We start from the raw sequence: 15,267 nt of genomic DNA, 5'->3' as shown, positions 1-15,267 counted from the left end.
AACTATAGAAGAGAATGGAAGGAGAGCTTTCAGTTGGTGCAGGCGGTGCGAACAGAAAAAGCCATATAACAACAAATTGAACAATTCAGTGACTTAAACAAAAACTTTCAAATAGTTTAGTGACCATTTTGTAACTTTTGAAGTTAATTAACCAAAACGTAAATTTATTAATAATTTAGTGACCTTGAGTGTAGTTTAACCAAGAAAATATAAACCATCAAATAAGTAAAATTGTCAAAGTATAGGAGCTTATTAGCAATTTAACCATCGTTTCTGATTCATCCCAGGAATGAAAAAGGAAAAAGAACACAAAGGAGGCGCGCGGCTATAAAAGTATTCTGCAGTTCCTTCATCCTTTTAAACTATTTTTCAGTGTAGTCACTTTCTTCGATTCACCTCACTCGTCTATTTCATTTTCTATTATATAGTTATGCTTTATCTCCTTCACTAGCCTACGCTACAAAGTACGTTTTTTATTTCAAATCTTCTTTTTAATCAGCTGCCCATTTCAAATTGCAGGCTGCAATTTGATAGATTTGATTTTTGAATTAGTTTGGTCATTAGGGCTACGAATGTTTTTGTTGTTGTCTTTTTTAGTTCTTTGTTTGGGGTTTGGCATGCAATGATTTTGATTTTTGGGGTAATTGAGGAATCTGGGGTTTTGTTTTGATGGAATCAGTCAAAACCTAAACAAATTGTTTGCATTTATCAACATTCTGGTTACTGTTTAAATGCTCTCTCCAATGACTCAAAATTCGATCTTTCCATTGTTTCTTTGTATTTTGGGTATATGAAACTAATTGAGGCATATGCATGATGCATGTATGACTCTTTGTACATTTGGTTTTAGTTTTTATTTATAGAATCAATGGATGCCCAATAGGGATTATATATATGTATGTATTTTGCCGTTTTAGGTTTTCTACGGGTTTAATTAGACGTCTCTGGTTGTTGGTATTTTTGCAATGCTTTGTTGTTTTTGTTAATCTAATTAGACTTTTGATCAACTTTGTTATCAGTCAAGAGAAGAAACGAAATGGAAACTTAGAGTTTCTTAGACGTGCATGTTCAAGGTGGACGAGTATATATATACTTGGTTTTTAATTATGCCTTTCTACTGAATTTGATGCAACCCTTTATTGCCTCAATTGCAAGTGAAAAGTTTTAATGCTTAATTACCTTTATAAGATTGAACCTTGAACTGCGTTTTAAGGGTTTTTATATTTTTTCTCAGCATTGCCTTTTGTTATTATCAGAAGTGTTATTTAGTAACAGTGTTCATCAGGGCTTTCAGTCATAGACACTTAAGATAAAATCTGTATGATCTCTTACATGGTGAAAAAAAATGAGAAATATATGTTTGTAGAAGTGTCAAAAACTCGCCAAACACTAGGAGTAGACTATCTAACTCTTTTAGGCTTTCCAATTTTCATTTTGATTAGACTTATGATGAAAATATTATCTTATTCAACAGCTGGCAAAAGGGAAGCAAGAAGCATTTGTATCTAAAGTGCATGGTGGAGCAATCATCTTGTTGTTTTGAGCTTTTAGTTGGTAAGATCATTAATTCATGATTGATTTTTACTTTCGTTCATGTTTCTATTGGACCTTGTGCAATTTGTAGGAGTCACTCAATTATATTTGACTATTTTCATGAAGTTTCTCAGTTTCATTCTTTCATTAATCTTTCTGAAAACACATGGTTTTTGGCCCTAGTTGCTGTTATTTTGCAAACTCTCTTCCCTCTCTACATGCTGCTTAAATGGGAAAAAAGGGTCGCTCTGTTTTCATATGGAGGCTTCTAAGATGATCATGATGGTTGTTTGTTTTGTACTGATTTAGGCTAACCAGATTGCTGGGATGGCCAATAACCCTCAGGTCTACTGGTAGCATGTGATTGAAATAATGTTTTTCTGATAGAGGTTGGTGTGAATGTGGTTATGAAATAAGATTTTTTCTTCACTGGGCTTATGTAACATTCATAACAATCTTCCCACGAGCACTGTGACTAGTTTTACTTTCCTCAGCTAGAAGTGGCCATGCTACAAATAGATGCTAATTGCTTCACTTTTCTTGAATTAGCCTCACCCGTCTCCTAGCGTTGGCTCAATGGACCCTTCTCAAAATTTTCCCCCACCTATGTCTGGTCAGGTAATAACTTTTCTTTCAGTTATTCCTAATGTTGATGCCATATTATTCAGTGCTATCTATTTAAACTCTTTTTGAATTTATGTGTGGGTGTGTATATATTATGCAGTTCCGACCTGTTGTTCCATCTCAGCAGCCACAACAATTTGTTTCAGTGCCTCCTCAGCAGTTTCAACCCGTTGGCAGAGGAGTTACTGTGATGAATGCTGGATTTCCTTCTCAGACCCCACAACCCCAAATTCCTCAAGTAATGCAGCAATTACCTGCTAGACCAGGCCAGCCAGGCCATATTCTACCTCCACCACCCTCAGTTTCATTGCCAGCTGCTCAGCCTAATCTACATGTTAATCCAGGGGCATCGGTGCCTCAACCTAATATTCAAGCGCCAAACAACTATTTTCCTGGGGTCCCAGCATCACACCTCTCTTCATCATATACCGTAAGTGATTGAGAATTTACCGTATTTAATGCTACAATTGTTTTGTAGAATTTTTACCTTGATTTTCTACATTCATGTTGTTGCAGTTTGCACCGTCTTCTTATGGCCAGGTAACGGTGTCTCATAATGCCATGGCTCAATATCAACCCATGGCACAATTGCAGGCACCTAATGTTCCTGTTGGAGGCCAGGTGGGTATCCATGTGAGTCAGAGTACTTCTGTCACATCCGCACAGCAAATTGGTGAACAACCTTCTGCTTCCACAGCTACTATTCCGGTAAGGACATTCATTTGCCTCCACCATTTTCTACACATCTAAACCAAACACTTTTACGTGTTATATTTCTTCTGCTGCTATTTGTGCGAGTACCACATTAAGCTGACAAAGTTGTGAACTTTCTGGCTCCTATCCTTCAGCCGAAGCCCACTGAAGAGGCTTTAACAGACTGGATTGAACACACTTCTGCAAATGGACGAAGGTACATAATACTCTAGGTTTGGGCTGCTAATAGATGAGTGTTTAAGGCTGGGATTTTGGTTTCAGTAGTGTAAAAAAGTTATATTGTATATTTGAGGTGATTGCTTTGTGAGAATGTGGTGGGAATAAGGTATCCTACCACCATAATTGACATGACTGCTGAAATACTCATTTTCCCTTGTTTGTAATGATGTTTAGAGAATGTCCAATGTCCATCCAAAACAGGCTGCTTCTTATATCTTGGTTCAATTAATACTACATAAAAAATTACTAGATGTATTTGTTAAGACATTGCAGTGTTTAGCATAGGATTTTGCCTATGCATTTTTCTACTTCGTATCCATCGCTTGCACGCTTTATTCTTGTATTTATTTAACCATGGATCCATTTTACCATATGCAGGTATTATTACAATAAGAAGACACGGCAATCTAGTTGGGAGAAGCCATTGGAATTGATGACACCGATTGAGGTTAGTAATGCTAAAGATACAGCTTTTTCTATAATTTTCAGTCTCTGGTTTCTTGCTTATACTATTAACCTGTGTTAGATCCATTGTCCCTTGTATTTTATCTGTTCCAGCCTTCGTGGCAAGTACTTTGCATGATGAGAAAATTAATCTAGGTCCAATGTGGAAATGTATTTCGTTAGCTTGCTTGTAAAGATTGGAATCAAGATTACCAAGTGGGCACTAATGATTTTTAGTTCCTCAGTCCTTAGTTCTCGCTGTTTTTACAGAACTAGTAGAATGGGCTGCCTAAATGTTGTGTTGTTTGGGGTTATTTGGAGAAGCTTTTGTCTATGTCTAGCTTTGATGGAGGAAAATAAATCTTGTACAGAGCATTTTGTCCTTCATCTAGTTTTACTTGATTTTTATGACTGAACCTTTAGAACTTGAGCGTTTTTTTTTTTTAATTTGTAATTTGTTGAAAGTCTCACTTTCTTGCTTGTCATTAGCTTTCTCGTTGTTTCCTATCTTTCTTTAATTATGCATAATAATTAGCTATTCTGCTCTTTGTCACAAGAAATAAGAATTCATGGGCAATGCTCTAGTAATTTTGACCAATACATCCTGATGAGGCTCTTTAGCATTTGCTTAACTTGCTAGAGATTTCCTGGAGAATGGTTTTGAATTATGTGGTAGTAATTCACCATGATGCTTGTGTATTCTCGTATAATTTTCTTTGTGCAACTTTCTACTTCAAAGGCATTCTTTTCTGGGTGAGTACTTAAAAAGGTATTTTGTTATTTATACTTTGCTGGTATCCGTGCATGTTAAGTTGTATTAGTCAAATGGTACGTTCTTTAAAGCTCATCTATTGTTATATCTTTAAATTTCTTGTATGACTTCCGTAGCTTTAAAGGTGCTTACAGGTACATGCTGTGCTACTCTATTGAGAGGTAGGATATGGTGTGGGTCTTTGCTGCTTGCTCTACCTACTTTTTATCATGAATGTTAGTAATTCTGTCATTCATATTCTTTTCTAGATTCTTTCATTCTATAGAAGGATTGTGTGTTAATCTTTTGGTAGGTGTTGTTTACCATTTTTCATCTGTAAAAGCTGCAGTGCACTTCACTCCTAAGTTTGGTGCCATCTTTGCATGGCCTGATAAAGTAACATTTTTATCTGATTCCCTAAAAAAACTAAAATTTAATAGATTAGAAATGTCGCCATTAGTTATCATGCCTATGATTTTGCTTTTGAAGGTGAAGGCCGTCTTTTGCTTCTACTTCATTTGTTTTTTAAAAAAAATCCCATTGAAGAAAAATAATTTAGTGGAAGGTAGAGAAAATGGCTTTAAGGTTGTCATCTTAGTTTCTCACTTTTCTTCTAATGGAAGATTTCCTTTTTGTTGGGATGGCTTTTGAAGAATATGTTATGGTAAATCATCTTTGCTTCACCTGGAAGATTCATTCAATCTTGAAGGTCATGAAATTTAATAACCAATGATGTAATGGATGGATTTATGAAAGTGATGGTGATAGTGGGTTATTTAGGTAGCCATTCCTTTTTCTTGACCTAAGAATGAGATATGCTGAAAGGAGAGGTCTTTTTCCATTCAGAAATTTATATATGGCATTTTGCTTGTTCTTCCTTGTTATTTGGATTAAATGAAAGCAGTGTAGGTTTGCCTAAATTTTGAACTGACAACTTCCTATTTCACTCCATTTGGCTAAGATGAGGATATTGAACTTGGAAAGATTGTCAGCCGGTTTAGTTGGGTGCAATTTGCAATGCTAGTTTTATGCAACTTTTTTTTTGCTGCTTCATTTAGTAATTTGGGCTGGTTAGAGTCTTTAACGATATTTAATGCTCCTATCTTTTAAAGTATTCTTCCCATCTTTTTGACATTTGCGTTTTAGTTGCTTCCTTCTGCAATTGTAGTGTATACGGATACATTATAGAGAATTTGCTGCTAAATCCCTAAAGAATTGAAAAGGTGGCCCAGGAAATGGGAAGGGGAATGTAAAATAGTGGTCTTCTTCGTGGTTTATTGTGTCTTCCATTTTTTGTCACGGTAGATTCATAGTGCTTATAAATTTTGATGTGAGCTTTTAGTTATTGTTGAAACTTTTCTTATTTGTTTGTTTACTAAGTTCTGTCAATGGGCATTCCATTATGCATAAAAGTTGTGAAGGGTGGTGATACACTAATCTTTTTTCTTATTTGACCTTTGTAAAGTTTCTAATATCGTCTTTACTGTTGAAGTTAAACTTATATGATTGTCAAATAATTTTGTTTGCTATTTGATGGAGTTTTGGCCTGGAATGGAAACCCTCTGAGATTTTTCTTCCCTTTTTGAACTTTTTTCTTTTTCCTCCTTTCAATTGATTTTGGTGGTTTTTCCCCCCAAGAAAGTCGAGTGTCTACTTACCTCTTATCTTCATGACAGAGGGCGGATGCATCGACTAACTGGAAAGAATATACTAGTCCTGATGGAAGAAAGTGCGTAACTAGAATGATTTCTTTTAGGCTTCTATAAATTTTTGTCATTTTTTATCAGATTCTTTTTTGAACATTGCAGGTATTACTACAACAAGGTTACCAATCTATCAACATGGTCACTCCCTGAAGAGCTGAAGGTCTCCTCTTACAACAACCTTTTAACTTATTATTCCTGTGATTCTTATCATGGCCATGGCCCCTTACCTTCTCTTTTTGAATTGGTGTTATAATATTCAAGTTGGCTCGTGAACAAGTAGAAATGGCGTCTGCCAAAGGACCACTGTCAGATGTTTCTTCTCATATTCCAGCTCCTGTACCTCCTGCAAGTAAAGCACAATCTGGTGCTGATACACCGTCTACAATAATTCAAGGAGCTTCCTCAAGTCCGGTTCCAGTGGCACCAGTTCCTTCTAGTAGTAAAATTGAATCTGTGGTGGTTTCTGGGTCAGATTTACCTGTTGCAACTTCTTCAACAGTGACCAATGTAGATGTGGTTCAGATAGTTGAGGATACTATCACACCATCTGTTGCTGTTTCAGAAAGTTCTGAAGTTTCTCTCTCAGTGGCTGATGCTGCTACGACACTGATGTATTGTTATCTTAACTGGTTTTGAGTGATCTTCTTTTAACTTTACATTTTTCATCTTTGAATGATTTTCTGTTCCTTAAATTTTAGGAATAATATCAGCAAAGTTTCTTCTTTGGATATGGTTAGTTCTGAAGGAGTTTCAACACAAAATGCAGATGTATGTGACGGATTTATTCATATTTTCTTCTAGCAATAATTTCTCTATATGCTTAATCGGCAAGATCAGAAGTGATTTCTGTTTTTTCAGGAAACTGTAAAAGATGTGGTAGTGAGTGAGAAAATTAACAATGCATTGGAAGAGAAAGCAATTGATCAAGAATCTTTGACTTATGCCAGCAAGCAAGTATGTAGCAGAATTTTCCATACCCTTCAGCTAATGTTCCTTTTACAGTTCCTGACCCTTATTACTTACAAAGTAATTTTCACTTCTAGGAGGCTAAAGATGCATTCAAAGCTCTTTTGGAGTCTGCAAATGTTGGTTCTGACTGGACATGGGATCAGGTAAATCAATAGGTGGTTTGAAGTATGTCAACACCGTTAAATGTATTTCTTGCATTTCTGTGAGCATCTGATATTCTAATTGATTATGATAGGCCATGAGAGTAATAATAAACGACAAAAGATATGGTGCTTTGAGAACACTTGGGGAGAGAAAGCAAGCTTTTAATGAGGTAGATCCTTGTACTGTTTTCAGTTTTAGTCACTCTTATTCAGTGCATGTAGCTTGATTGGTTTCAAATTAAGTGACAATTTATGTTGTTCATTATATTTTCATCAAGTGTTATTTATAATTATCATAAAATTTTCCCATTTTTCAGTTTTTGGGTCAAAAGAAAAAACAGGATGCTGAGGAAAGGCGGATTAAACAGAAAAAAGCCCGGGAAGAATATAAAAAAATGTTAGAAGTAAGTTATTTGCCGCACTAGAGATTGTATAGTCTCTTTTTACTAGATTTAATTTTTTTCTTACTCTTGTGATAATCATTGATGTTGTACAGGAGTGCTTGGAGTTGACGTCATCCACAAGATGGAGGTTTGTTTGTTTTTATTCCCTACTTTAACATTGATAACGTTCTGGTTTGGGTCTTATACCAAGGTTTGGTATAGCATGGGTATTACATGGCAAGTGGTCTTTGCTAATGGGGTTGTTACACTATCATATTTCAGCAAAGCAGTTACTATGTTCGAAAATGATGAGAGGTATAAAGCTGTTGAACGGGAGAAGGATAGGAAGGATTTTTTTGAGAATTACATCGATGAACTCAGGCAAAAGGTCTTTTTTGTCCCTTTAACTCTCATTTATTTCAGCTAGTGTGTCTCTAAAATGTATATTACCCTCTAATTTATCTGCCAAAACTAGTGCTTTTGGTACATACCAGTATGCTTGATTATTTGTGTTTACATGGATGCATGTGCATGCATCACACGTTGTTTGTCTCCTTCCAACTGTAAGCCAAACATCGGTTTGAGATTTTCTGTACTCAAGCCCTATATTCCTGCTCATTGTTTTACCCTGTGATTCCATAAAACTATGCTGTTGGCCCTCTTTTTTAAAGGAGAAAACCTAGGAAAATTGAAAATACTTGAACTTCTAAACACCTTAGTAATCATGTAATCATTTATCTTGGATGAGTTTAGTCGACATAAGCTAAGTTGTGTGTTTATATTTAGGCTTAATTCATGATTTAGACCCTAAAGTATACTCATTTTCCCACTTTGGTACCTCAAGTATCAATTTCCCCTATTTTGGTCCACTTTGTAACGCGGTTAAAAAAGATCTGTTAGGCCACTTTGGCCAATGGAAAAGTGCCACGTGGCTTTTTGGCTATTGGAAAAGTGCCATGTAGGCAATTAGATTTATTTAAAATAAAAATATTAAATTTAAATTAAAAAATAGAAAATTATAATATTAAATATTTAAATACTAAAAAAAACTGTTGACTTTGACTGACCATTATTGGCATTGACTAACTGTAGACCTGTGTTGACCGACCATTGACCAACTTTCGACTTGCTTCATGGTGCTATTAGAATACACCATGTGTCCTTTTTTATTTTTTAATATTATATATATTATATTGATTAAAATGTAAAAAACATATATAGTATATAAAAAATTATAAAAATTTAATTATTTTATAAAATTATAAAATATAAAATTATATATTTTAAAAATCAAAATAATATATAAAATTGAAATTTGTTATAAAATTAAAAAGTATTTAAATTTCAAGTAATTGCAAAAAACCTTGAAATTTAAATACCTTTTAGAATTTTATAAAAAATTATTTTTAAACTTTTTTACAATTTTAAATTTTTTACATTTTTGTAATAATATTATCAATTTCAACTAATTTCTTTTCAATTGTCATATTTTTTGTAAATTTTATTTTTATAATTTATTTATTTATTTATTTCCTAGATTTTATATATATTTTTCTGAATTTTTTATATATTTATTTCCATTTTTCATATTTTTTAATGTGTATATACATTTGATAGAAGAAAATATTTTTTTATCATAAAGCCTCTACATGGTGTTTTGTGATTGGCTATCAGTTTCTTTAGCGTCTGTAAAGAAAATGGACTAAAAAATATAATGGAGGCATACTTTAGTGTCGAATTGGGAAGTGATTGATACTTTAGGTGCCAAATTGGGACACAAAAAATTTAAATACCAAAGTGGGAAAATGGGTATACTTCAGGGGTCAGATCATGAATTAAACCTTATATTTATATCCTTACCCTTCATTACAATTCACTATTTAGGTTTATTGCCGATTGATTTAATAGGCCAAAGGTTATGCCATCCTTTGCAAGTGCATTATCGTTTGCTTATTTGATAAATGTCCTCTTTGTGTGTGTTGGAAAATAGATCTTTTAGGCTTTTACCAATTTTGGGACTATGTTTAAAAATTTGTCATGATTTCTTTTTCTTGAATTTGTTTATTGCCCAGGAACGGGTGAAGGCACAGGAGCAGCGTAAGCAGAATGTTATGGAGTACAGAAGATTTTTGGAATCTTGTGACTTCATTAAGGTACCTTTAAGCTAGTTTCAAGTTTTGCATTTACGGTTTACATTGGGCTCTGTATGAGGTACTACTATTGCACTGTAGGCAAATAGCCAGTGGCGAAAAGTTCAGGACCGCTTAGAGACTGACGAAAGATGTTCACGTCTTGACAAAATTGACCGCTTGGAAATATTTCAGGTAATATACTTCATTTGACTGTCAATAATTTTTATTTTCTAATTGTACTTGCATTTTCTGTGTACTTTTCAATTCTAATTTAAGGAAGGTTTTACAGGAATATATACGTGACTTAGAGAAGGAAGAAGAGGAGCAGAGGAGGATACAAAAGGTGACCTCAGTTATATACTTTAGTAATCATACATGATGTTTGCATTTTGGGGACTATGATCTGATTTGTCTTTTATCAAAATAGGAAGAACTGAGGAAGACAGAGCGTAAAAATCGTGATGAGTTCCGCAAGTTGGTGGAAGGACATGTTGCTGCAGGAACACTTACCGCCAAAACCCATTGGCGTGATTATTGCATGATGGTTAGCAAGCTAGTTTGATACGGTTTTGGGGGAAAAGTGCACAGGTAGCTATTATCTTGCTTTCTGATGTGTCTTTCATGTCTTTTGTTTTCAGGTTAAAGATTCGCCTCCCTTCCTAGCAGTTGCATCCAACACCTCAGGTCCAACTCCAAAAGATTTGTTTGAAGATGTAGCTGAGGAGCTTCAGAAACAGGTGATCCTCGATCCTTTGTACTCTGGTTCGTTTTCTGTATTTTACCCTGAAGTTACTACAGTATCTAGTAAACCATTGGCTTTCTTTCGCCTTTTCTGGACTGAAGAGCGGTCCAAATGTTCATGTCTTTTATGAGATGTATTATTTCTCTAGTTTTGTCCGAATCATTGGCTTTCTTTTACTGTGAGACATATGCTGGTGGGGTTTTCATGAAAGAGCCTTTACTAGTGCCTATGAAATTGTTCTTGTGACTGTCTTGGTAATCATGGTTACTTTCATTGAGCAAACAAGTAATACTTGTTATAACTTACCTGCGTATGTTAAATTTACAGTACGATGATGATAAAGCTCGAGTAAAGGATGCAGTGAAGTTGAGAAAGGTGTGGCAGTGGCATTCAGCTGTGTTATTTTGTCTTGGTAAAGTGCCCTAATGAATTTTTTGTCTAATATTCTGGTATGTTTTCAGATTTGTTTGGCATCAACTTGGACTCTAGAAGACTTGAAGGCTGCCATTTTGGAGGATATTAGCTCTCCACCTATATCGGATGTTAACTTGAAGGTATATACATGTTTTTGATAGTTCTCATTTGTTTATATACCAAAGTGGTTTTCCAGGGCATGCTGTTGGAATTTAGGGCTGCTCTAAATTTTTTTTCCTTCTTCATGAACATTTATGTTGCTTATATTTGCATACCATATCGACGTGGATATGCGTCAAAATGTCTACATTTCCATTGGACTTAGACACATCGGGTAAAGGGTCTGAAAAGAGGGCATGGGTTTCACGGATTCATTATTCAAACTATGGCATTATTAGGTGACTTCAATTGATGTTGAGGTGAGGGAAAACCATCTGGCTATTTAATTGAATTGCTATCTTCAATTGCAGCTGATTTTTGAGGAATTACTTGAAAGGGTCAAGGAGAAGGAGGAGAAAGAAGCTAAGAAGCGTAAACGTCTTGCTGATGACTTCTTTGATTTATTGCATTCTATGAAGGTAAGGCAGGCTTTCCTTAAAATTTGATCTAATAGTTTAATTTCTTTTTATTCAATCTATATGATTGTTTAACCTTTTGCAGGAGATTACATCATCTTCAGCATGGGAGGATTGCAAACATCTTCTTGAAAGTAGTCAGGAATTCAGGTACTTGCTGGTTAGATTGGATTGTGATAGTTTTAAATAATAACTGTTCATCACGTGGAATCTTTTCTTCTGAGTATTTTCGACAAGAGTCCTTTTCTTAAGGTTCACAAAGGTTTATTAAATTTGGAAATGCTTGTGTCGTTCTCTATCGGTGTCCCAGATCTTGACATGGACCTTCTGAGTTGGGAACTTTTATTAGTTGTTCCTCCATGCTTCTTTTATTTGTTGTTATGAAGTCATTTCTGTGAAAATTTATGAACTTGAAGAAATAATAATTACGCTTCTTTCCCTGATGTTTTGCATCAAACTTCCTAAATTTTCTTGAATCATTTTCTGTTCCATCAGATAATTGCTTACTCGAAGATTATTTGTTGAATGCTTGTATGTAGTTCCATTGGGGATGAAGACATCTGCAAGGGGATATTTGATGAATACGTAAAACAGTTGAAAGGAGATGCAAAAGAGAAGGAACGAAGACGGAAAGAAGACAAGGTATTAATTCAATTTGTATTACATATTTGCATATCATTTCCCCACTTAAAATACGAGCTTTTGTTTTCTTATTGTGAAACAGAGGGAAGTCTATGCTTTTGATTTTCTTTTGGATTTTGTTTTAGCCATAAATATGTCATTATTCTATTCTCCGTGTGCTCAAGGGTCGTGATACTCTCCAAAGTAACTATATGTACAAAAAATGAGCCCATGATCCTCCTTATTAATGTTTGTTAACACAAAATGATTGTAAAACTGCATAAATCATTTAATATCTCCTTACCCATGTCCGACCATATGTTAGATATGGGTTTTGGACACAGGTACTTTTGACTATCCAGTCTCCAATTGCTGTTTAGAAGCGTGCAGAAATGAGGAAATGATGATGATTAGTATTATTTTTCATGTTTTGTCCTGCAGGCAAAGAAGGAAAAGGAGAGAGATGAGAGGGAGAGGAGGAAGGAGAAGCATGGAAGGGACAAAGAGAGAGGATACGAGAGAGAAAAGGAGGAACACTTGAGGGAGGAACCTTCAGAAGCACATGGTGATATAAGTGAAGTTCATGATGAAAATGAAAATAAACGGTCAGGAAAAGAAGACAGCAAGAAACATCGTAAACGACATCAAAGTTCAGTGGACAATTCAAACGAAACTGAAAAAGATCGGACTAAGACCCACAGGCATAGCAGTGATCGCAGAAAATCAAAAAAGGTATTGATATTCACTTCTATTTTATATCTTTGAATCGGCTGTAACTGTGATCTTAGAGCACCTCACTAATGACTGTTACTGCTGCAGCACGCATCGACACCTGAATCTGATAACGAAAGCAGGCATAAGAGACACAAGCGAGACCATCGGAACGGTTCACGTAGAAATCTTGACCCCGAGGAACTTGAAGACGGAGAATTTGGTGAAAGGGAAAGTCAGTAGGTATTATCATCCTACAAATTTCTAGCTCCTTTTTCATGATCATTTTTTAATGTATTTCAATTTTCAACAATGGAAGGTAACATGTTTTTAGCAGTTTCTTGATTTTGACAGTGGCAATGTTGTATTAGTATGATAATCAAATAGCTGGTTTATTGATTACAAGTTCTAAATTATCAGATGGTAATTTCATGTTTGGATAAATTGCTCCTGTTTTTGCTAATCTCTTAGAGCTTTTCTTTTGAAAATTATTATTCATAATATTAATTTTCTTGTTCCAAGTGATGATTTGCAATAATCTATGTTGGGAATTGGTTAAAATCTTAAAATGTTATTTTTTTTCATAAATATATATTGAAATCAGTGTTCTATATATATTTGATACCCAAAAATGAAGGCGAGATGCATGCATGCACGCACGTAATTTAACTTTATGTAATAAGTATATTATTTAAATATAAATAAAATACTAACTTGAAAGTAATACTATTTATTTATAATCTTGGCCAGGGTGTGTACACAAAGAAAGCATGGGAGAAGGTGTAAATGTCACTGTATCGCCACGCTTGTTTCTATACATCCCCTGCCGATCATCGGTAACCATGCATGACGGACGTGCTCCCAAGTTATGACTTGAGCAGCTTCTTAGCCCTGAGACAAGGTGGTGGTGAGAGAGAGAGGGGGCATTTTGATGCCAGTGATGCGGATACGAGGTTCAAATTGAGGGATGGTTAGGACGGCCATGGAGTGGGACAGGGGAGAGTATGATAATGTTGGTGGTGGTATTTGGTTTAAATGGGGAGCTTTGCTTCTTGATTTTAAATCTTTCATAGTTTATTTTTTAATCGAAACATATTAATTATTGTAATAAAATAAAAATATTAAAGTGAATTAATTTTCTTTTTGGAGTTATAATTATATTAACAATTTCAATCATATTTTTACTAAATAATTCTGTATCCCATTTAGTTTCATTAATTAATTTTACTATTTCATATATACAGAAAAAAAAAAACGTCTAAAATATGGTGTTGTAGTTCAAAGGGTTTTTTTTTTAGTATATTAACCATAAAAAATATTTTAATAATTCAATAAATTATTTTGTATAGAGTGTTGTTTTTTCCCATCAGTCAGCAACTAGTGCCTTGTTTCTTAGGTGCTCTTGCTGCCGTCTTTTCTCCTCACAAGTTGAAAGGTTGCTTTTAGGTCATTTTCAACTGGTTAATTCAAATTTTTTTAATAATTTATCCAATTGAATTGAATAAATCGATCTGATTGATTTAATTATCGATTTGGTTATGAAAACCGTGTTTAACATGAGTTAAGTGGTTTTTTAGTGAATGTGACAATCAACGGTATCATTATAGAAGTGTAAAAGACATTATTTACAATCTGAAAATTTTAGAGCTGTTTGAAAAATAAATAAATATATTGAACAAGGAAAACTAAAAAATTGTTAGAAAAATATGATGGCTTTGAGACACGTAAAACACTTTTGTTAAAACTATAATATAAAATTATTTATATAGGCTACTAAATATATATAATATATTTTTAATGATATACCTTTTCATAATGTTATATTACTTTTCAAAACAATTTTATATAAAATTATGTTTTTATACGACAACTTTACATACAAAAGTTGCATCTTTACAATATGATTGTTTATCAATAATTATAACGGTAAATTCCATCTAAGGTCATAAAATTATTAGTAAGTTTATGGTTTGGTTTTTTAACTTCAAAAAGATTATAAAATAATTATTGATCTACTCGAAAGTTTCCATTTCAATCACCGAGTTGTTAAAATTGTTGCTGTATGACATTCTCTGTTTGCACCGCTCGTCGATGATTTCTTAAAAGAAAGAAGAAGAAAGGTTACAACCATAATAATTAATAATTAATGATAAGTATTCACTAACTCCAAAACTTATTACTGTTAAATCCAGAAAATAATAAAATAATAATAGTAGGTTTCTAATTTTAAGATTATTTCCAATTATAAGAGGTAAGTTTGTGCTGTTGGTTATTATTAGGCGCAATTGACACCCATAATCTGCTAATTTAATCTACACATCATTTTTCCCTTTTTAAAACCCTACTATTAATACTCTCCTATTTTCCTTCCTTTTTGGCTCATAACATTTTCTTTTCAACTTTCTCTCCTACATTTTCCTAGGAAAAAAGAAACAAAAAAACTTTCTATTCAAAGAAAAGAAAGAAAAGGAAAGTATCAGAAAAAAGAAAGAAAAGGAAAATATCTCTCTCTTTTTTTGTTTTTTACGTAAAGTATTAGTAAATAATATAAAAAATAATAATGAGTTATTACGATCAGAAACCACC

The 15,267-nt window shown here is 33.9% G+C and overlaps 1 protein-coding gene across 4 annotated transcripts; it reads left to right on the top strand.

Annotated features, from left to right (window-relative positions):
- The first annotated feature begins 314 nt into the window (after nt 1-314).
- On the top strand, nt 315-13,857 carry LOC105780006 (pre-mRNA-processing protein 40A). 4 transcript variants are annotated; one of them, XM_012604062.2, is made up of 31 exons: nt 381-464; nt 1,475-1,554; nt 1,843-1,922; nt 2,083-2,151; nt 2,258-2,587; nt 2,674-2,865; nt 3,006-3,067; nt 3,469-3,538; nt 5,962-6,014; nt 6,094-6,151; nt 6,253-6,602; nt 6,690-6,759; nt 6,850-6,945; nt 7,035-7,103; nt 7,196-7,273; nt 7,421-7,507; nt 7,600-7,634; nt 7,769-7,874; nt 9,559-9,639; nt 9,718-9,810; nt 9,908-9,961; nt 10,046-10,162; nt 10,257-10,355; nt 10,688-10,735; nt 10,822-10,914; nt 11,245-11,352; nt 11,435-11,499; nt 11,889-11,991; nt 12,412-12,702; nt 12,790-12,924; nt 13,432-13,857. In XM_012604062.2, exons 4-30 carry the CDS (start codon nt 2,110-2,112, stop codon nt 12,922-12,924), a joined length of 2,985 nt encoding a protein of 994 aa, XP_012459516.1. In that variant the 5' UTR covers nt 381-464; nt 1,475-1,554; nt 1,843-1,922; nt 2,083-2,109; the 3' UTR covers nt 13,432-13,857. The 4 variants fall into 4 exon arrangements, with proteins under 4 accessions (XP_012459514.1, XP_012459515.1, XP_012459516.1 ...); XM_012604060.2 differs by lacking the exons at nt 381-464; nt 13,432-13,857 and adding an exon at nt 315-333 and having other exon boundaries at nt 12,790-13,125; XM_012604061.2 differs by lacking the exons at nt 381-464; nt 1,843-1,922; nt 13,432-13,857 and adding an exon at nt 316-333 and having other exon boundaries at nt 12,790-13,125.
- Nucleotides 13,858-15,267: the final 1,410 nt, after the last annotated feature.

Source organism: Gossypium raimondii, chromosome 4 (genome assembly GCF_025698545.1).
Source record: "Gossypium raimondii isolate GPD5lz chromosome 4, ASM2569854v1, whole genome shotgun sequence".
Classification (NCBI taxonomy): Eukaryota; Viridiplantae; Streptophyta; class Magnoliopsida; order Malvales; family Malvaceae; genus Gossypium; species Gossypium raimondii.
Note: the sequence above shows the minus strand (reverse complement) of the source record. Positions and strands in the feature narration are given on the sequence as shown.

What these genes read in the sequence shown, in the direction of transcription:
- LOC105780006 (XM_012604062.2), top strand. Translation starts at nt 2,110, where the DNA reads ATGGACCCTTCTCAAAATTTTCCCCCACCTATGTCTGGTCAG. An exon ending in TTTCAACACAAAATGCAGAT is followed by an intron (nt 6,760 to 6,849) that starts GTATGTGACGGA and finishes CTGTTTTTTCAG; the next exon opens with GAAACTGTAAAAGATGTGGT. An exon ending in ACCGCTTGGAAATATTTCAG is followed by an intron (nt 9,811 to 9,907) that starts GTAATATACTTC and finishes AAGGTTTTACAG; the next exon opens with GAATATATACGTGACTTAGA.